At 36.4% G+C, this 23,079-nt stretch overlaps 2 protein-coding genes across 6 annotated transcripts in view; one reads left to right on the forward strand and one right to left on the reverse strand.

Annotated features, from left to right (window-relative positions):
* Positions 1 to 9,055, forward strand: part of LOC134538005 (transducin-like enhancer protein 4) — a 237,887-nt gene extending 228,832 nt beyond the window's left edge. For all 5 annotated transcript variants that reach the window (XM_063379005.1, XM_063379006.1, XM_063379012.1 and 2 more), the window contains 2 exons: positions 565 to 723; positions 4,831 to 9,055. In XM_063379005.1, coding sequence (XP_063235075.1) covers positions 565 to 723; positions 4,831 to 4,938 — 267 coding nt within the window. In that variant the 3' untranslated portion in view covers positions 4,939 to 9,055. The remainder of the gene's footprint in view (positions 1 to 564; positions 724 to 4,830) is intronic.
* Positions 9,056 to 10,813: 1,758 nt separating this feature from the next.
* LOC134538052 (serine/threonine-protein phosphatase 6 regulatory ankyrin repeat subunit C-like) overlaps positions 10,814 to 23,079 on the reverse strand; it is a 39,472-nt gene continuing 27,206 nt past the window's right edge. The window contains exons 7-8 of the mRNA XM_063379028.1: positions 15,638 to 15,703; positions 10,814 to 13,478 (exon numbers count right to left, since the gene is read on the reverse strand). Of these exons, the coding sequence (XP_063235098.1) occupies positions 12,894 to 13,478; positions 15,638 to 15,703 (651 nt within the window). The 3' untranslated portion in view covers positions 10,814 to 12,893. The remainder of the gene's footprint in view (positions 13,479 to 15,637; positions 15,704 to 23,079) is intronic.

The raw sequence follows: 23,079 nt of genomic DNA on the forward strand, positions 1-23,079 counted from the left end.
GTGGGTAAGTACAATAAAACAGCTTTTATAAAAATAAAAACAATAACACAGAAATCCTCAGTTTTAAGAACAAAATTGGACCAAAAATAAAACCATAAAATCTCACCTCTACTTATCAATGGTTAAACAAACTACAAAATATTTATTTGAATATACTTTCGAGTTATGGTGCATTAGTAATTACTTTTGTGTCTCAGACAATTTTTGTTTCAAATATCTACCTAAAATGTGTTCATAGGCAAGTTAAAAACATTATACAGAAGCAGCTTTTAAATAAACAAACTAAAAAAACTGTGTAAATAAAGACAATGCTTTTCATACATTTTTAAGGTTATAATTTTATCAGTCCATCCGTCAAAAGTTACCTAAGTTTGTCAAGGTTTTGATGAGCGGAGGGATGGATGGAATTTTTCAGGCCATTTGATTGGCTGCTCGTCATGTGATTGACGGACGGATGTGACGGGTCATTGTGAGTCCAACCCAAGCTGTGCCCTTGTGTGTCGTGCTGTGCGGTGTGATGACGTGCTTCCAAACCTGAGGGAGAGCCGTGCGTGCTTGCGACAGGTGCTGCACGCTGCCAAGCCAGACAAGTACCAGCTCCACCTACATGAGTCATGCGTGCTGTCGCTGAGGTTCGCAGCCTGCGGGAAGTGGTTCGTGTCCACTGGCAAGGACAACCTTCTCAACGCCTGGAGGACGCCATACGGCGCGTCGATATTCCAGGTACGCCACCCCGCCGACCATAGGAACATCACTTCAGTACCTACCGTATGTACCTGAATAGAGGTCGAGGTTCTTATTATTAAAAAAAAACACTCTCAAAAAATTGGTTGGCCTGGGTTCGCAAACAAAAAAAAAACTTGAGTTCACTTAAGGCACCTGTCAAAAACCATGCAATTTGAAAATTTGTCATATCAGAGTGGTGTCTGTTTACGAAAAGCATTTAAGGATATGCTGAGGGTGGATGAGTAGTTTTGTTTATGTATTTTGTTTTTGAATTGTATTTTTAGAAGAGTGAAAATGGCTGAAACTCATGTTTAGAATAATTTTGGACATGAAAAGTCTAGTATAGATTTTTGAAAGCATGCAAGGAACTTGCATTTCACCGCCGTATAACGTTATGATTACTATTCAGATCTCATAGTTGCCCTATGCACGCAGAGAAGAAAGACAGTGTGCCAGTCCAAAGCCTAATGCTAAACGAGATACCACGCTAGTAGCACCAGCGAGCATCTCACTTATCAGCCCATCTAACTGACAAATATGCCACTGTCTAGGCGGCCCCTTAAACTAAAAATGAAAAGCGTAATTTTGTAAATTTACTTGACCACTAATAATAAATCTTTAATTAAAATTCATATTTGGTTGACAGTGTGTCTTGGGTCACTTTTAGTTATTATGTTGCAGCAGTGGAATCAATTTCCGTGTGAAAATTTTTTTCTCAATTTAAAAATAGAAATTAAAGTGTGAACAGATTTTTTGGTTACACAATTACTAAGGACCCCAGAAAATGGTAAATAAAACTGGCTCATTTCGGTGTAAAAAAATGACAAAAGCTGTGCAAAAAACCGGTGTAAAAATTAGCAAGCGGTGCAAAAAATCGGTGTAAAAATAAGCAATCAGTAGAGACCGCAAAAAATTGTGAAAAAATTATGCCATTGGCGGTGTAAAAAAAACCTCATAGCCTTACTGCTTCCTTATTTGCCTGGCCAATTTTTGGGACATAAGTTTCTCTAAGAGTGTTGGCTGATGATGGCAAATCCCCTGCACCTAAAATGTATACATAACTTACAATATACTTATAAATAGGTAGCATTTATAAGGTTATCGCTGAAAATATTAATGGGCTAATTTATTCAAAACAATTCTTAGCCAAACCTAACCTAACCTTTTCTAGATTAGGTACTGCTGGATTACAGAGTCAAACCATCAATCAATCAGTCAAAAATATATTGTGGTGTGCTCACCATTTCACAATGCAATCCATCCTATTTATGTGTTTGTTAATCTGAGGTACTTGCATATTTATTTAAAGTAAAGGTAAGTTAATCGATAATATTGTAGGCCTACATATGCTTATGAACTTTTATTAGAGGGGGAAAACATTTCTAAATAAATAAGGCTAACCTGCAACATGGGTGTTACACCATTCCCTCATAGCTGGATAATCAGCTTTTTCCAAAGGAATGTTAACTTACAGCATCATATTAACAAAATCAGAAAAAAAATTCTTGTTTTCTGCACTTTAAAGCTTGTTTGCTTTATTCACGCTGTCGCCTATCGAGATTTGTTTAGACACGGTAGAATGCTTGACAAAATAATTGTCTTTTTTGTTTTGTTTTGTGTGTGTCATTTGCCACATGCTTTTTGCACGTGTCTTTGCGTGTACAATCAACCCGCACGTTGCAGAACTTGCACATCATAATTTTGTCCCGCTGATCAAAAATATAAAATCATCCGATTTGATCTCTCTTTCGCAATCAAACATTGTCGAAGTTTTCGGCATCTTAGCCACAAATTCAATTGTATCACAAAACTTACAAAATGTGGACGGTAGTTGTAAACACTCATAGATATGTGCACGCAAAAATGACTGCCATCTTAGCTCGATGCGATTAAATTAGGTTAGAAAAATCGACACCAGTGCGCCTTGCGGCAGAAACGACCATTATTCAAAACACGAAAACTGTGGAGTCAATTTGTTATGTTGGTAGTGCGCACATATCGATTGTTGACAATTTTTACATTTTGTTTTCATTTGCGATGGCAATACCTATTTACTGTTTGTAAACAGAGTAATAAAAATACGTGAATTTCACTAACGTGTCAAAACGAAGATAATATCACGGCACTAGTCTTTCAGTCTATGTTTATTTCACGCCTATGTTTATGATGACGTAAATAAATAGAACTTACGACATAAGGACATTATTTTGTGCGAAAAAGCGTAAATTTCGCGCGAAAATTCGTGAATTTCGCGACTATGTCAAAATCAAAGGAAAGTCGCAAAATTCGTTTAAAGTATCAAATTTTCGCGTTATTTCGTGAATTTCGCGCTTCACCATTTTTCGGGGTCTCTAACAATTACTAATTGACATAGATAAAATTATAGGGAATGTATCAGTGTGTGTTTTAATAACTCTCATTTGCCCATAAGTCTAAAGGAAAAGAAGCAAAAGTGTTCTTCCTAATTTTTTATCAAAATGGAAAGCAATCTCTACTTATTTATTTATTTCTTATGTTGGTATTCTTGTCTACACTTCAAAATATTTTCCTTCCTAAATGTAAATTTCAAATTATATCTTAATTATTTAGGAAGGCACTTTGCACTAATTTGAATTTTATGTTGTAGTTTTTCATAGGTACAATTGCCTATCTGTTATATTTCAGCCTGTTGAAAAACATAACATAGCACATCTGCATCTCAGGTACCAAAACAAAAAAGAAACTCTTCTGATAGTAACTCAGGCTCAAAGTTACTCACTACGCCAAACAGAGGGATTGTGCAGGAGCATGCCAATGTAGGTTCTATGAGAAGAATGTGTGGCTGTAAAGATTTATAAAAATGAACAAGTTCATAAAAATGAGTGGGTGAAATATGTGGAGGAAGAATAAAAATAAATGTTTTTCAAAAGTAGCTTGGCTTCTGGGTTGTAGCCGTGTCCTTGGCGAATAATTGACCGACGTTTCGGTCGACATTGCAGTCGCCATCATCAGGGAGAAGTTACCTACTCTTTCTGATGATGGCGACTGCAATCTTGACCGAAACGTTGGTGAATTATTCGCCAAGGACACGGCTACAACCCAGAAGCCAAGCTACTTCAGACAATGGCCGTGAAAGCATGCAAACATTATAAATGTTTTTCGTTGGAGGGACGCCAAAATATTGGTTCAATATGTGATCAAGGTTTGTCTCTGTTCAGGTAGATACTCTAACTATTAAAAATACTATCACTCAAATTATCTGCTCACTAAATGTACACCAAAAAACCATTTAAACAAAATTAATAGGTTAAATTCACTTATGACATCAATCATTTTGGGGAAACAGCTGTGTTTCGTGCCAAATTTTGTGTGTGTGTGTTTTTTTTTTTTTACAAAAATGTTTATATTTTGCATATAACTTTAAAAATGGCAGAAATTTGTAATTTTTGCAAATTTCGCGGTTCATCATTTTTCAAGGCCCTTCCTTATGTGATGACTATGGATTCCATTCTAGTAGTGCAGTATGTTAACTGACACAGGGCATTAAAATTAGGGTGGGACCAATCAAATCTTCAAATATTCATATACCATCAAATCCTTAGTATTTGAAGAATCAAATATATTCGAGGAAAAATATTGTAAAAATTTTTTTTTTTTTTTTTTTACAGAAAATAAAGTAAACTAATAAAATACAACACTGATAAAGTGATAACCTGTGAAGTTTACTAGGTCAGTATTTTTTTTCATACTTACCCTGTTACCATTCCCCAAGATATTGTACTCTTAACATATTATATAAATAAAATTATAATATGTATTGATTCTGGAAACTTAATTCATGAATAAAATATTTAAAGGTTTATTTCAAAACCATAGTTAATATTTTTTTAATTTCGTGTACATTATTTTATTTTGGACACTTCAGACCTTTTGGATTCAAGGGGTATATTCAAAGTACTTTTTAAGATTTAAAAACTAGATTCGGTTCTGCATAAGTTGGGATTTGACCAACATTAATTAAAGTCGTAATAGTTTTAGTTTTTTTTCCAGTTTGGTTGCATAGTGGTCTGCTAGAATATAATATACCAATATTTAGTTGAATTTTTTATTTATTCATTGTTCCAGTCTAAGGAATCATCATCTGTTCTGAGCTGTGATATATCAGCGGATGACAAGTACATCGTCACTGGATCCGGTGACAAGAAGGCCACCGTGTACGAAGTGATCTACTGACCTCGAGGTGCGATGCGCCCAATATTTTAAAACCAGTTCCGCGCTGTCTCTCTCTCGCCCCAGACACTGTGGTACTCCGAACTGTTGGGAGAGTGAACGGGTGGGAAGAGGTGTTCACTGTTTGTTCTACAGCCAGACAGCTGATCTTCAACTAGCACTTCAATGCATTGGACTTTATAAGTGTTTGTCTTCGTCTTTGAAGAGCTGCAGGAATCTACACAACAAAATGACAGTCAATATTTTGAATCATTGTAAATGATCCACAAGGCCGAATTTGGAACGTGTTTTCAGAGTCGATGTAAGTATGTAAATCCCTCCGGAATGCGGTAGTCGACTGCTTGAACGCGCCAGGGTTGTGATGGACTGCTAATTGGACGGAATGATCTAGTGATAATCTGCCGCAGACATAACGAGGTACGGTTGGTGCGTCACATTTGACTTTGGAAAAAAAAATAGGATTTTTAATAGTGTGATTTGTGTGTGCATCCATGGTACATCAAATAAATTTTATTTAATTAAGCTGGTACCTAATGGTGTATGCTATCATGCAAAGCCAAGTATATATATTTAATTTTTTCCTCTCACTTTTATTTTAAAAACTTTTTGACATTAATATAAGCAAGTTATAAATATTTATGTCTAGAATAAATTTAAAACATAAGCAGATTAAGTCTGTTATTAACTACATTTTTTTTAGAATTATATTTTCAAGCTATTTGTACCTTTAAAATTGCTGCAGGCTTGGAAATTAAACTAGGTCTAAAATAATTTTCATGTTCTGTCCTTGATGCTTTTTTCAACTCATTACTGTCTCTCTCAGCCATAGCAGATCAACTATCATAAATTTTTCTGGTAGAGTTTTTAAATCAAAATTTTGTACGTATTGTACCTACTTCTTAATGTATTCACCTGAAAATAAGACAAGTGTGTTTTTCATTGAAAGACCACCTGAAAAAAATTGGGGTCATCTTATAACCAAGAGCAAAAACTATGTAAAAAAATTAATGTTGGAAAAAAAGTTTGATTGAAAGAATTGTTTAAAATTACAGAATTATGATTTTTTTTTAAATGTTGCATTGAAGAAAATAGTAGTTATACATTTTTAATTCTCACAGAGATTTGGACAAGAAAATAAATCATTTATATATTTTTTCGTGATTCTGTGCAGTGCTTGCTACTACTATTTGACCTGCCTAATTATGGGCCATCTTACATTCAGGGTTGACTTTCGGGTGAATACGTATATTGAGTTTCTTAATATTCTTGATGTATTTTAATTTGTTTTTAACTTTTACTTATTCTGTAAGTATAATTTTTTTACAACTGTTGTCAAGAATACATTAATCTAGTGACTTGGATAGTTTGATAGTTATATAAATTAATCTTTACATTATGAACCCAGGTAATACATTCGAGGGCTATTTTAAGTGATACGTACCACAAGCATGATCTTTGAAATGCATTGTGTAATTAAAGTTTCTTTTTTGACTGATGACCAAAACTTATTATTTTTGTCAACAGTTTTTTTGCTATAAGATTTTTTTTTTAATATTTCACAAAAATTCTTTGAGCTAGGCTGGAAGATTTTTTTTTGTTAGTTGAATTTTCGTATTGTGTATGATACATACTTTGTTAGACAGACTACATATGTCATTTCACTTTCATGAATAAACAGATACAGTAGTAAAAAAAGCCTTTATATAAATTTAAGTTTTCTTAACAGCATGCATTTCTTTTTGCTATGAACAGAATTTTTTTTTTCATTGAAATCATTGTGCCACATTCAGATGTTGGTTAGCAAACATAAAATGTTACAGAGCCAAACAGAAATGAAAGTCTTCTCTAGTTCATGAGTTGTAAGCAGAGATGATTTTTGTGTAGCGTTGTCACCTCCTTTTGCTGTTCCTTCGAAAAAGTAAGTTACTGATTATATTTTTGGAAACCCAGCTGTTTGTGTAACCACTTGGTGTAAGTACTTTTCATATGTGATTTGGTGCACTAATGGAAATTTATTGGCTATGTTTATACACAGTATAAAAGTTTGTTGCTGTTCCATTGTTAAGTGGGAAAACAATGTTCTGATGTAAAAACTACAAAACATGTTTAAGTTATGTTAAACGTAGTCTTAGCAAACTTAACAGTTTAGTTTGCCATTCTAGGAGTAACACTGCTCATATTGAGTGTCATCTTAATTTATTTAAAATGTTTTAGCGAAAGCTAAATTTTCTTATGTTAAAATCAAATTAGGTAAAAACTTTTTGTTTTATTTCCACTTGTTAAAATTTTCTAGTTTACTGCACTAATCTGTTGAAGGTTCGAGGAGAGAGTGGCATGTTAGTGTTGTTGCTTCTAGAATAACGTAGTTTATTTGATCATGAATCTCATGTGTGATAGTAAAGAAAAAAAGTTACTCACAGTTTTCTAAACGTAAATTTTGAAGTCTGAAGTGCTTATCATTATGAAAGCTAGTAAATGTGTTTGCTGTTTCATGCGTCTGTGTGTGGCTTATACAAATTGTCGTGACATTATTGTGATCTGTTTCAACACTTAACAGCAGTATTTGCATATATTATATCTAAACTCAGAAAATGACATGTTTGACTTTTCCGAAAGCTCTTGAAGAACTGTTGTAGTAATATTATTATGTGGTTGAAAAATGGTACTGTGTGCAAATACAGTGTTTTTTGGAAATATTTCTGCTTTTGTAAATGTTGAGTGATTTCAGCAACAAGTATAATGTAATCACTTTATATCAAATTACAGTTATTGTGTGGGATTTTGATAACAATTTTTATATTTGGTTTGGTTGGTTTTTTTAATGCATATAGCAGATGTGTTGATGGACAATTCACATCATATGGATTAATTTATCACTTGCACAAGACTTTTAAAGATATTTGTATGACCAATAGCAGACAACCATGGTATACCTCAATTATGTCCTTAACAGATGCATATATTTTTAATCATAAAATAGCCGGAATCAGAATAAAATATTTACATACTCTACATATGTGCACAATTTAACCATCCTTGATTACTGAGAAGTGAATTTTGTTTACAGGAAAAATGAACACAGCAGTCTTTCACTGTGATAACTGTACATATAAATAGATTTAATTAACTGCATTGTGTAGTCAGTAAGGTTTCAAATGCATCATTTTACTGCCAACATGAGATCATATTATTTATATTAATTTTACAAATTCTATGTTCTTACAATTATGCATGTATACACAAAATTGCAGTCTACCTCACAAAAGTTTAAGTAATGTTATTTTAATTGTATCTGTGGTTTAATTTTATGAGACTATTTTTGACTGCTAATTTGAATCTGCATACATAATTTATTATTTTGCTTTTTTTTTTAATGTATTTCTATAATTATATTTATAGCAGCTGTAATGTGATACATGCTGTTCAAATTTTAAATACTTCACCTTAATTTCATGTGATAATGCAAGGTACGTAATTAGATTGTGCATTAGTTCTCATTTTTTATTATTAAAATTGTTTGTTATTAGGTTTGATAAGTTATTAAAATATGTTTGCCGCAAGCAATCCGTATGCGTTATTTGAAGTAATTCACAGGGGACTTAAGTATTTTGAGTTAATAATTGTTCCTATAAGGCGACTGCAATATTTTTTTCCTTAATTGCTTACAGTTTGGAACCAAATGTTTGTTCAATTTTAATTTTGTGGAAAATTATTTAAATCGTTAATAACAGGTATTTAAGGGGGTAGGGAGGATGCGGAGAAAAGTTTAGATAAAGACTGTTACATATTGTGTAGTATTATGCTTTGTTTTGTATCTATGTATAAAAATTATTTATATATTTTTTCACCTGAAATAAAAAAAAAATATAATAAATATTTGAGCAAACTGCAGTTAAATGTTCAGAGCACAATGAATTTATTATGATGTGAAAGCAGTTAGAAGACTTATAAGTTTGAACTAATAATTTTCTTTGTGTTCAAAAAACACCATTCTGTATGTTGATTAGTTATTATTTCTGTCATATTTGTATTTTACACTGTGAGCTCATATTTGAGACTGTAATATGTACTACTTTATAAAAAGAGATGATGTTACAATAAAACCGAAATGTAGTTACAATGGCCTGCATCTTTAATTATTTTACCTTGAATGTTACATATCTTGAAAATGATTAGAAACCTATGTATGCTTTTGAGTGGAGAAATTGTGTTGAGGAAATAGGAAGAAAGTTCATGATGGGAGAAAACTAATGAAGAGATAATAATTTAATAAACCTTTTAAGCTCTTCCTCAAATATTTACTGGTTAGTTATTTTGAAATTTATAAACATGAGCAATTTAATATGGTTTCATAATTCAGAACAAAAAGTTTTAATGGTGTTTCTGTTTAGTAGTGTAATTTGATTTGAAGGTAATTTTGAAGTACAGATAGAAAGAATATATTACAAGGCAGTACCAATTAATAATTAATATGAATACAACTATTGTATGCTTGTTAGATATATTGAAACATTTTTTTTATACTTTACTGCATATGGCTTTGCTTGCAGAAATATCCAGATAGATTTATATTGTAACATTGTAAGTATGCAGTATTTTTCAAAACTCCTTAAGAAAAGCAATAAGATACACTATAAAATGTGTGGTCTATGTAAGGTTTCATTCATTACAAAACCATTCTGGGTTGTAATTTCAAAAATGGTGCTGTACATAAGCATGTTCAGTTTTAATTAGATGTGGTAATTTCTTGTCTCCCATATTAATGTATTCTGAGACACACATATAGTAGACTACTGATTATACGGGTGCAGGTTATCCTGTTTGTGGATTAACGGCCATATTTCACTTTCACAAACCATAAAAACAAAAATTATATTTTACTTTATTTTCGTGGGCACACAATGACAATGACACTTGTGTAGCATTAAATACAATGCAATCAATTAGTAATGCAACAAATTAATAATATAACTAATCAACAAACAATATTTTGCTTTTCCTCAATACCAATTTTCTTCCTTCATTGCATAATTATTTTCAACGACGACCCAAGTGTTCAGCAAATGTTTATATTCTGCCATCCTGCATGTCAACAAAAGCTCTGGAGTCTGGAGAGAAAAGCCAGAAGCTTTCAGTACTAGGTAGTTTACCTTGTGCCACTAGGATGTGCTAGTGGCAAATCATGGCAGACAACATTTAGTAAACAACGGGAATTACGTTAACAGGTTAAACAATATTTTTAGTAATAGAAAATGTTAAGTTTGTGCTTTTTCAATTCTTATTATAACTGAAATATATCTCCTATATTGATAACATTATTATTTTGTAAATCAGAAATGTTGGTAGCGCATACATAGGAATGTTATGCCCAAGCCTTATTAGGTAAACAATGCAGTAAGTGAATTATTAGGTGGTTAAATCTCAAAATGTTATTTAATGTTTATTTAAGTGTACGGCTAATATATTTAGACATACGTATATTAGTGCTGTATTATAATTTTAATCTGAGTAGGGTCTTGATCAAAACGGTAGTCAGCAAGCACACTTACCTGATTGGGGAAAAAATAATTTTAATTAAAATACTCTCTTACTGAAAAAAAATATTTGACTGGCGCTGTTTTGATTAGCGCTCTGTTTTACTGGAACAAATTAGGGCGTTACTTTGAGGGACGGGCGTTAAAGTGTTGGTCCAGATAGTGGATAAAAAAATGTCAATTTTTTTTTTGTCATTGCTTTAACCGTGGTTTTCGGTTATCTGTGGATCCCATGCCAGTCATTAACCCAGATAATCGAGAGTCTACTATATTATTAAAACCTTGATAAAATCACACTCACCTCCTTTCCACTTCATTAGGGGGTAAATTTTGAAAAAATGGTAAACAATGTGCCAAATTCTTTTTAATGTAGATTATGACAACTTCCACATTTCGAGTTTCATTGGATTGTGCGATAGTCTTAGTGTCATAGATTACATAAAATCAAACCGTTTTTACCTTGTTTAATAATATTGTGAAACTGTTGCAACATTATTTTGAATGTAGTTACAGATATAAAATTTCTTATTTTCCATATTTGTGGATTCTCAGACATGCTTAAATGTAATGAAATCAAATTTAAGAATATGTCACCCTTTCCCACTTTTCCCTTAGGAACGTAACAAAAAAAAAGTTTGTCTTTATTTATAATGTAAAATATGTATGTGAAAAAAAAAACACCTCCAATTCTTGCCCTAAAAAAACCAAACTGATCCAATTCTAATCATGTCAGTGATAAAATTTCAAAAACTGTTATAGTAAATTTTAATTCATTTTCAATTTATTATGCCAAACTAATCATCTCATATTTCAGTAAATACTGAAACATATTTGACTTAAATAAACCAAAATAGGTATTTTTTGTGTGTGTGTTAGTCATGCCTAGTTTCATATCTCCTGCTGTGGTAGGGTTCAGATACATTAATTTTTTTTTATTTATAAAATCAAATTAACACCGTTTTCATGCATTAAAAGTGGCATTTCGTAAATTTTTTTTATATTTTCTGTCTTTAGCTTTGGAGATATCTTTTTTATTAAAAACAAAAACTTACTCAGTGACTGACTTACGAAAAAAAAATTACACTATTTTGCTTTTTATTTTTGATTTAACATAATATGATGGACATAAACCATTGCTGGTTTATGCTGGTCATAGAAAGAACCCTTAGTTTTACAATAAACATGAGTATATAAACATCACATATGAACACAGTAGACCGAAAATGAGGCAGTTGCAACTAGAACAGTACTAAATAAAGAAAAATAACAACTCCAGACATCTCTGCGACAGACGAACCCAGCCATGAGACTAACCAGATAATCTAGATGACACAACAGCACGGATGAAGATGTTACTGTGACAACAGTTGTGATGTTTTAGGAACTGGCATCTGCTCCTGTTATCACTCAATGCAGCCAAACTGATTGCTGACACTGGGAAACTAGGGTTTGTGTGTGTTTGACCCCTCTTCTGGCAAGCACCTGTTTTAGCAACACCGTGTGACGTGTGCATGTGTGGGGAGGGGGGTGTGAAAAGGGGAGGGGGATTTCTGGGGCTTGGTTGAATTTCAAGATTGTTTTTAAATGCAGAGTTTACTCAGAGAGTTTACTCAGAGTTGGACGAAATTACAAGACCATTGTTAAAAGAATTGGTTGGAAATCTTGCAAGTTATGCAAAATCCACAGGTCCTTAAATTTTTTTTTTTAAACATAGGGTTGGAAAAATTGTAAACAAAGTTATTTGCCCCCAGCCAATTAGTTTCTCTTGACGGCCCTTTATATGCATTTCATAAGTGGCTGTAGTTTCCTCTCATTAGTCTGTACGCCATGACGCAAGGATTCTTGCAGGTTCTGATAAAGGCTTCTAACAAACCTCCTGATCAAGCCTGTTTACTAGCACCTGTGGTGATTTATACAGAATAACACTCAAAACAATTTCATTCTGCAATATTTATTCATGGATGCTATTGAGTTAATTTTTTGTGATTGTAGTTTGTACTTTTAATTATATTTGCAGTGACTTTTGCATATTAAATAGAATTTTTTTTTATAAAATTTAACATCACAATAATTATTTTAACAAGATATGTTTTCACAGTATGTATCTACTAACAACCCTCTGAAGTTCTAATATCCTTTCCTTTTAGCAAACCGTCCACAGAAAGACACATGAACAAAATACTGACTCTTCCACGTAAATGGCCAGAAGGATACTACAACTCCTGAGAATGCTCCGTACTACTGACAGCGGTGTGAAGGAGCTACAGGGGTAGAAACTTGTCTCTTTTTGAGCATGCGTGCACTGTATAAAATTGAGTTTTCTGGAGAAAACTGGGTAGGGAAAAAACACAGTTAGTTGGTGAAGCTTGAAGAGCTTGGCTGGAACAGTCTTCCGCCGTTGCGTAGTCCAGCCTGGGGACGGGGCTAATGTGGAAACTGCAGCAGGTACTTGATCATGGCGGGGTTATGCTTCCTGTTCGCCACGTCGAGAGGCGTCCACCCGTCCTTGCCGGGCGCCGTGGTGTTTGCGCCCTTCTCCACCAGGTAGCGCGCGATCACCATGTTCCCCCTGCCCACGGACACGTGGAGCGCCGTGTCTCCGTCGTACTTGGACGCGTTCAGCGCCGCGCCGCGCTCCGCCAGCAGTCGCACCGCGCCCAGGCTGTCGTTCTCCACGGCCCAGACGAGCGGGGTCCTGCCGTCCAGCCCGCGCACCTCGGTGTCCGCTCCCTCGTCCAGCAGCAGCGCCGCCAGCGCCGCCTGCCCGCCCCACGCCGCGCCGTGCAACATGCCGTCACGGTCCGCGTCGCTCGCGGCCACCGGCAGCCCGCCGCACAGCAGCAGCACGGCCAACTCCGCGTAGCCCGCCTCGCCCACCGTCCACAGCGGGTTGGTGCGGTCGTGCTGGATGCGCTGGAGCTGCTTGTAGGCGACGCTGGCGTTGCTCAGCGCCGCCTCCAGGCCCAGCCGCAGAGCGCGCCAGTCCTTGCTCCAGCCGAACTCCTCCACCTGCCACCCCAGCACAGTGTACCTCCCGCGCTCTCGCGGTCAGTTGCACCTCTCTGCTTGTCAGTCCCTCTGAATACTGACAATACCTACATCATATTCTACAATCTGCGGCAACTGGCAGCGGCAGTGTCGGTGCGTTTCCATTGGTGCCGGAGCTATATGAATTTGCTGCAATCGATTGTGCCATGGCGAGCAAATGGTCAGATAGCATCTCGTGTGTCTCTTTAAAATTTCAGTTATGATTGACGTACCGGTATTTAAAAGCTATTCCAAAATAATAAAAGTCTTGAGTAATGAGTTGGTTTTGCTAAGATAAAACCTCTATTCAATATAAAAGTTAGTGTAAAAAAATAAAAAGCCTTATTATAACATTAATCTAAAATAACAAGCATTACAAACAATTAAAATATCGGTATTTGAAGTTGAATGTGGTCGTATAAAATTATCTAAAAATTTAATAATCATTTTCTAAATTTTACACCTAATTATGCAAGAAAAGATATCCATACAGTCTGCACACATTCCGAAAATGTCTGCTTGCACTGTTGGTTCAAACCAAAGTTCCCAATGAACTTTGCTCAGAGCTCACAAACAAGTGGTGCAACAGAAAATGTGGTCGAACCTCAATGAAACCAGTTAATGAGACGAGATCATGCCTGACAAGCTTCTAGGCAAGAGAGAAGTGACAAGGATGAAAAAAAAAAATTGAAAAATTTGTATTGATTTATTGTCTCCTTGACCTTGTCTATGTGATAAAAACAGGCAATGATAATGAGGGTGAACTTGGAAGAATATGGGAGGCAGCTGTATACAGTGACGTCAACTGGGCCTGCGCCTCAGGAGCCTGGTCAGCCTCCGCCACCTTTCCCCTCGTCACATCCCACTTCCCTCACTGGCATTCGCACCGTCACGAAACTGCATAGTCGTGTGTTTGAATAGCGTGCCACGAACTACCACAAGACGTGCGACGTCCCCTTAAACTTATAATAAATATATTGTTGATATATTATTTTTTCCCCCGTGTATTTGTGTCGCCACTGACGGGCGGGAGGGTTTTGTTTTTGTTTAATATATCATTTTATTGGTTTAATACAGAGATAAGATAATCTCTGGTTTAATATAAAGACGTTGCCGGGTGTACCCGAGTGGACCCGAACATGAGCCGAAGTCGGCTTTATTTTAATCTAATAAATTAATAACTGTTTGTTTAGTAATAGCAGAGCCGTGGGAGAGCATGCCATAATTATAAAAGGGTTTTTGTATTTGTCCTATGTAAGATTTCAAGGCACTTAATAATAAGAGCGTAACGGTAATCTTGTCTAGCGAGAGAGCCAGTTCGCCGCCGCCAACGACCGAGGTCAGACGCAGCCTTCCGCACCCGGGGACTTCACTCTTTAGACTCTGATCCGTAGTTCTGTTTTATCTTTAATTAATTATAAATCACTTTCGCACTATCCCCAGGGCTGGCCTCGGTGGAGGGACTGTTTTATTAAATCATTCTCAACTCTTAACGAGACTCTTTTAAACGCCTAATACGTAATTTCCTTGTGCGGCCACGTGCGTGGGTCTTACTACCCTGAATTGATCGAGTGCCTTGGGCCTTTGAACTGTATCATCTCGAAGCTGTGTATGGGAGCGCGTGTATGCGTTAAATAGCTTAAGTATGAAACTACCTTCTTTTCTTTTACCGACCACGTGGCGACCTATCCACCACTGTGAGCAGGTGTGGGGGACGCCTTGAGAGCCCACGATTCATTAAAATACGTAGTATAAGCGTACCCGACGCTGAGAGCGGGCCAGGTCTGAGCGAATTATGTGAAGCGAGGGTCGAATCTTGCCTCACACGAGCGACGTCACGCCCTGAGGCGGGTCTCAGCCGGGTCCACGTGGTGGCGCCCACTATCTCTCATCACCGTAAAGGCCCTCCGAAAACCTGAACCGCGACAACCGTGTAGTCTATAATGCACTTTCTGAAGATCTCTTCTGCTGTTTGGGAATTGTTATTGCACACACACACTCCATAATGCAAGCTCGTGTTCTTGTAACGTGCAAGGAATTTTTTTTTTGGAATTCATAGCAACTGTGTTATACATTTTCAGAGTTATACATTTCACAGTTAATGGTTACCATAACTCTATAGGTACTGTTGGTAAACTCACGTGTGTTGTGATGTCCCATTTCTTCGCTCGTTCACACACGTCTTGGTACTTCTTGTGTGTTCTGGACTGAAATAAAAAAATTGAGAGTGATTCAAGTTGTTACAGTACGTGCGTATATATTTTACAAAATGTATGGGCACGGTAGTTTACTGGCATTGATGTTAAGAAAGCCACAATTTTTAACTATTCATAATTTGGTATATTTTATGTAAATATAGTGTATATTTAATTAACAAAAATTTAACCACCATTTTAAACCATTTGGTAATGGTTTGTGTCAATTTGTTAAGTTGTAAATAAGACAAAATATATTTTGATATTTTATTCAGCTAGTCTATGATAATCGTTACAATTATGAAACAATTATTAAATAGTTAATTAATTGTATTAATTTTCACATTTCAAAGATTTAATTGAACGCAATTTGATTGTACAGTCGTTTAGTACAGCCCTTTTTAATTAAAAATGAAGACATACTAGAGTGTACAATAAATTTTCTTACAGTAAAATATAATTTAAAAGAACCAGCGAATCAAATGAAGTTTCATACTGAACTATAGGGAAAAATTTTGAATGTGACATTTTCAATATCAGTGATCTAGCCAGGTTATTAAAAGACATATATTTAATGTGCATACCAAAGAAATAATAATGTATAGTACCTGCAAGAGTATTGAAAACAAGCTGTTATACTTCGCTCCATAGCAAGAGAAAATAGAGATGAACGTTACTGTTTTAAAAAGTCTCTGCTATCACGTTGCATATGCGATTTAGGTTTATTCTTCAACACATGTGTGTATCTGTAGAATGTAAAATGTGAAGAGTAAGCTGTTAAAAAAGAGGAGATACTTTCCTGAAATGAAAATTAACACTAACAATAAACTTTGAGCCAATAAAAAATTCTGGTAAAGCAGTAATGCTACCTGGTGGCCTAAGTCGACTGCCGGAACGTACCCAAAAACATCTGAATATGTGCGGCCATATTGGTACCGGGTTACAGAAAGTGCCGAACCATAGAATACCAGATTAAAGACCTTTCAATATATTGAGTCATTGTAACGTTGGTGCACATACCTATTATTGTACAGTATGTCCATAAAAGAATGTTCCAGTTATAAATGTTAATAGTATCAACTGTAAGCGTTGTAGTAGTGTGTTGGTTCGCAGTAGCGAATCCAGAGAGGGGGGGGGGGGGCTAAGGGGCTCAAGCCCCCTCCAAAGGCATCTGGGTCCACTATTGTTTCAGTGTTTGCCTTGATAAAGCCTAGCCTCAGCTGGGTCAAGCCCCTCCCAAACCAAAATCCTGGATCCGCCACTGGGTTCAAGGTAACAATTAAAGAGTAACTCAAACAGTTTTAGACAAGCGCATGTGCGAGTACGGCTTTGTTGTTTTCTCGCTTACACTTGCAACTACTGAGTGTAAAGCATTTTTGTGTTCTGCAATTTTCTAAGTGTTAATCTGTAATTCCAGTTCAATATGCGTTTTGTTTAAAGTTTAATTGTGATCCCCAATGTGGAAAAAAACATCCACCGATGGTATAGGCAATTCGAGACGACAGAGCTATTTTTCGCTGGCCTCCACGTTCACCTGACATAACGCCATGCGATTTTTGCATTTTGGACTTTATAAAAGATCATGCTACGTTTCATCGCTACCTAATGATTTGCCATAGTTGAGACACAGAATTTAAGAGGCTATTGCTTCCATTACTCCGGACGTGTTAAACAAAGTGTGGGAAGAATCGGACTTTAGGTTGGATGTGTGCCGTATAACTAAAGTTGCACATATTGGATATTTGTAAGAAAAAGTAGGTTAGTTTACCTTCAATTTTATGTATGATTTGTTGTAGATAGTTTAAATTAAACTGCTATAATAAACCATTGCAACTGAGACACTGACAATGCCCGACAGGTGATTCCTTACAATTAATTAAGTGGAAAAGATTTTTATCCCTTTTTCCTTAAAAGTCATTATTACCGGTAAGGTAGTTGTGCGTCCTAAATAATAAGTTAGAACACACTTTAAAAATGAATATCAGAAACACATTGTAACTAATCAACTTAACAGCGAAAGAATGTTTCTTATCATGGCAATCTTACACTTGTTAAAAAATGGTTAGCAATATAAGTAGTTCCTCCTCACTAATAAAATAGGGGTTGCCTTTTTTCCCCTATGATTTATGTATTTAAATACAAAACTATGTACTGCAGCACCAATATGTATTCCATAAATAAATATGCATATGCATTAATGCTACAGAGTACATACACACAATTTTGTAAAATAGTGAAATCTTCACTATGATGATATAGTATTGCATTTTTAATTACCTACATAACTTCTATTTTCCAAAGAAAAATAAACAATACGTTCAACACTAAGTCAGTAAGTTCTTCTTTAAAAATACATTTTTCAGTTCTGCACATCCGGCGGTTTGTGCTACTGTGCTGCCGGTATGTTTAGTTAGCCCAGTGTTCATATTATGATTTTTGAAGAAGAGATCCGAATCAAGAATGCAATATTATATGTGTTAAACAGTAATGTTCTTCTGAATTTTTTCTTGTCATCTTAATATCTTGTAATCTTGAGCATCTTATTACAAATTGTTTTCAATATGTTTGTACTGTATTTTTTTCTTTGGTATTCCCATTAAAATATTGGTGGCGTTTAATAATTTGGCAAAATTATCTTAATGAAGCTATTACTATATCACACAAAGTGGTCAATCCAAATATTTATTAAATCACAACACCCATTTATTTTTTATCAGTTAACAATTATAGTACACTATGGTTCAGAACCGTGAAATTCCGGTCCCGAAAGTACTTGGAATTTCTGGTACTTTGATATAGTAAAAGGACTGGGAATTTAAAATAAAATCCTGGTGCTTTCAGTAATTTCGAGACTCGACATTGACAGTATAAAATTTTGTTTTTATTGCGTGCGAAGGTTACTTTCATTTGCTACTCTCCTCTGGCGAGGAGAGTGATGCGAGTGGATAATTCAGTTGGCAGTCGGTGTTCGGACTGCTGTGAGTGTGCTAGTGTCTGGTTGTTGCACCAATATTCCTTAAATAGCGATAATTTTAAAGTTTCTATGAGAATAATAAATGTTATTTAAAGTAATTATTCTGTGATTTTGCATGTGTTTAAACAAGCATTTATTTATAGTTTTTTTATTACTTCCTAAATTTAAAGACAGTAAGGCTGAGAATAAAGTGATTTGTTTAAGTTAGTAGATACTTTTTGCAGTAAAAAATTGGAGCAAAAAAGTTTATATATTTTTTTCTTGTTGTCACTAAAATTTATTTAATCGTTCAAAACTAACCCTTACTACTTTAATCACTGACTGCTGCACCATTAATAAAAAAAACCACATAGTACTGAAAATACCGAGAATTATTGGTTCGGTTGAGGACTAGTACCAAAATTCCCTGTTCTGAAAATCGGTTATGGTTCCGAATACCCTAAAGTACACATTCAGTGGATTCTGATGTTCACAATAATGTCAGCTATTGTTCCAAGCTGAGACAGTACCAAAGGTTTGTAGAGGCTAGAAGGATCGCTGAGAACACAGAACTTACAGAGCGGTGGAGGTTCTGTTGTGTCAGTGAAATAAGAAACTGGCAAACCGTTGAATTATTGTGTTCTCTAAAACATGATTTTATATCAACAGAGAAGGATTGATTTAAAAATAGAGTATTTGACAGACGATGTTACGATTTATATAAAAATTAAATAATAAATCGTAACATTTTGGTGTCAGAAGTGGGATAGCCCTAATTAAATAATTTGCAAATACATAGTTAATAGTACCTTTTAAAAACATTAGAGTTTAGATTTTCGGTATTAAAATTAGTGTTAGGAACTGTAGTAAGTTTTGAGTGTAGTAGTTTTATAATTAGTGGTAGCATTTAGTAGTGGTTTAGGTTAACTCATAGGGGAAATTACAGTAGGCTTGTAGTGTATGTGGAGAAGAAATATGGCTGCCGACGAGCTTAAGAATGCCGTGGCATTCTTGGTCGATATGAAGAATAATCAGGAAGAAATGAAGAATAGGCTGGACGAGATGAAGAGTAGCCAGGAAGAAACGAAGAATAAAATTGATAACTGCCAAGAGGAGATAAAGAACAATCAGGAGAAAATGGATAATAGGCTGAACGAGATGAAGAGTGGCCAGGAAGAAATAAAGAATAAAATTGATAACTGCCAAGAGGAGATGAAGAATGCTATGAAGGTAGAGATAGAGGACATCAAGAAAAACCAAAAATAGATGCGAAACGAAATAGTTGCTGCACAAGAAGAAATGAAAAAGAAATCGATGAAACCAGCAACCAGTTGGAAGGCAAAGTACAGTGTTTGAAGCAACATGTAGCAGAACATGAAGCACACCACAGATCAGCGAATGGCGCAAAAGTTAGCTCAACTCGAGCAGGCCACTGAACAGCGAGCATCAGCGGTAACCGAAGAGTGGCTTCGGATGCTCAAGGAAACTACATCTGCTACTAAACGGAGTAGTTATTCTGGAGACGTGAAGGTGGAAGGCGCAATTGGTCTCCCAAAATTCAAGCCAACCACCTTTGATAGCCAATCGTCGTGGGCTGTCTACAGGCGACAGTTTGAGGCAGCTGCTGAAGTAAATGGGTGGGACGATGAAGAAAAGGCTACGGCACTCGATTTGGCCCTGCAAGGATCTCAACTAGAGCTGCCGCAGACCATACCAGTTACAGACCAGAAAGAATATGGAGTATTAGTAAAGGCCCTTGAGCTGAGGTATGGCGACGGACACTTGGGCGAGGTGTCTAGAACAGCCCTGAAGACACGTCAACAGAGATCGACGGAAACCCTCCAAGAGTTCGAAGCCGACATCGAACGACTCGTGCACCTCGCCTACCCAGAAGCACCAACAGAGTTCCGCCAGCAGCTAGCCACTAGTGCTTTTATAGACGGGCTCAGAGATGCGGAGGTTCAGCAAACTCTTCGGTTGGCCCGCCACAAAAACATTCGCGATGCTCTTGTTCACGCCCTGGAAATCGAAGGTGCCTGCATTGCCTCAAGAAACATGAGTGTCAGAGCGAGACAGGCCGTGGTAGAACCTTACCACAAAGCTAATAGCCGCTCAGATACTAACGAAGAGATTATACTTGGAACACTGAGGAAGCTGTTGAATGAATCGCAGTTTCAGAAAACAAGGGGAAGACAGCGGTGCTTCGTCTGCAAAGAACTAGGACACATCCGGCGCGAGTGTCCGAATCGTGGTAGGAAGCCCAAGGGAGAAGTACAACGCTGTGAGACAACGATCGAACAGGAGAAGAATCTACCGGTCCGACGATGAAGAGGTCGCCCACGATGTTACGCGTGTCGAGAGAGAGGGCATGTCCAACATGACTGCCCGAATCGTGTGAAGAAATCGAAGGAGGAAGGACATTGATGTGACAGCGGGATTAAGGAGGGTGGTAACTCACTGGTTAAAGGAACGGTAAGTCGCCTACGGTGTTCTGTTTCTGCGTGCCGGCAAAGGCATTCTCAAGTAAGATGCTTGGAATGGGAACGTGTTCAGCGGGGTTGCCTGATGGAAAGGAAAACGCCACAGCAGCAGGTGCGGAAGAGCGAGACCCATAGTCATCGTAAATCTGGCCGATGAACCCGAAGAGTCGGAGGACGGCCGCGATTTTACATCTATCAGGAAGTGGGCCACATTCAGTACACCTGCCCGCTGCGTAGGATGGCTTCTCCGCATGGTTCACAATAGCACAGTGTTACCTGTTCCGGACGAACAGGTTTAAGGAGGGGGCAATGTTACGAATGTGAGCAGGGCCACGGCGCGTGCAGGTTAGGAGCTGGCTGGCGGCCCCGCACGGCCACTGATGTCACGTGGTCGCCGCAACGTGAGACGTGCTGCGCGCGCCTGGTAGATTACAAGGGTCGTCGCTTCCCTCCTCCTTCTCTCCGCTCCCCTAGCGACGCTCTGCCTTTGCGGCGTTATCTGACACCTGACAGCTGGGGAGTTCCGCGGGCTGCCACGCGAGCCGCCGATGCGTGTCTCGAGATTTCTGGCATCGCACACTGGTCCAAAATCTTAAAAAGCTGGCCAAAAGTCAATGCCTTTATTAATTTCGATGAAAATTCGCTGGGGGTTTTAAAGGTCACTGATTATAAATCCAAAGTAGAATTAAGAAAAAAATCAAAATGGTGGCTATATCATAGCTCAGAAATTGTTTATCATATGAATATTATGCATACATATATAAATTTTGTCAAACGTATCTGACACGAATAATAAATTTTTTAAAAAATAGCGAACGTATATAGACAAAACATTTGGAAAAACGTCACTCTCTGGACAAGAAATTCAGTGTGTAAGAGTTTCAAAGGTTGTTGATAACGAAAATGAACTTAAAAATAATAATATGCATTTGATAACTATGATAATTTATCAAATAAATGCAATTTGTAATACTGTATATATAAAGGTCGAGAAAAGAGATTACTAGAATAAAGTTATTAATAACTAATAACTATTACAATGATAATTAACATTATTTCCATTAAATTTTTACCTTTTCTCAGTCTCTATCCGACGAATGTTTTGAAGATTCATTGTCATCACCACCACCACCATCGTCGCTTGCATCCATCGAAGAACTATGAATACTTGATTCTGCAAATGATGGCGGATCCAAAAGTTATATTGCGTGTGGGGATAATGATTTAAGTTTTTTTGGAGGAAGTTTCTGCAAGCTGGAGATCAGTGGATCTGACATTACCAAAAGCCTGCAAAAAACGTCTTCCATGTTTTTGATTCGGTCACATTTTCGCGCAAAATCTTCTCTGAATCTTTCAATGTACTTGTTACACGACTCTCGAGCTTCTTCAGACATTTGTCCGATAGGAATAATCAAAGAATATATAATTATGTGACCGCGAATAAGAATTTTATGAACTGTTGTAGGCAAAAAATACCATGGATAAAGTTCGACAAATTTACGTGCAGTATCTTCAGTGTAGTTATGAAACTTTTGTACTTTATTTTAAAACCACAAGAAATTGCTTGCAATATAACATGAAATCGCTTTATCAATTCTTCATCAATTCCCGTTATTAAAGCTGAAATTTTAGAATTTTCGAAAAATCGCCGAGCTGTATTTCCGTCATTTGAATTTCCATATCCTTGTTTTGGTTGACAATAACAATAAGCCCTAATTTGTCACGAAAACCTAGTTGTATGTATTTTTTTCTTCTCTCAACACTTTCCTTATCGTCCTTGCGCCCTTGCCACTTTCCCATTTCTAATTTGTAACTCACGTGCAAACAACATTCAAAAAACCGTATCCAAGCATGCAGTTGCGATATTCCGAATTCGAAGTGATCCTCATTGATGGGTTTTTGTAAAATACTGTCGATATCATTAAATTCTTTAGATGTAACTTGACAAAGGTAGC

Source organism: Bacillus rossius, chromosome 1 (genome assembly GCF_032445375.1).
Source record: "Bacillus rossius redtenbacheri isolate Brsri chromosome 1, Brsri_v3, whole genome shotgun sequence".
Taxonomy (NCBI): Eukaryota; Metazoa; Arthropoda; class Insecta; order Phasmatodea; family Bacillidae; genus Bacillus; species Bacillus rossius.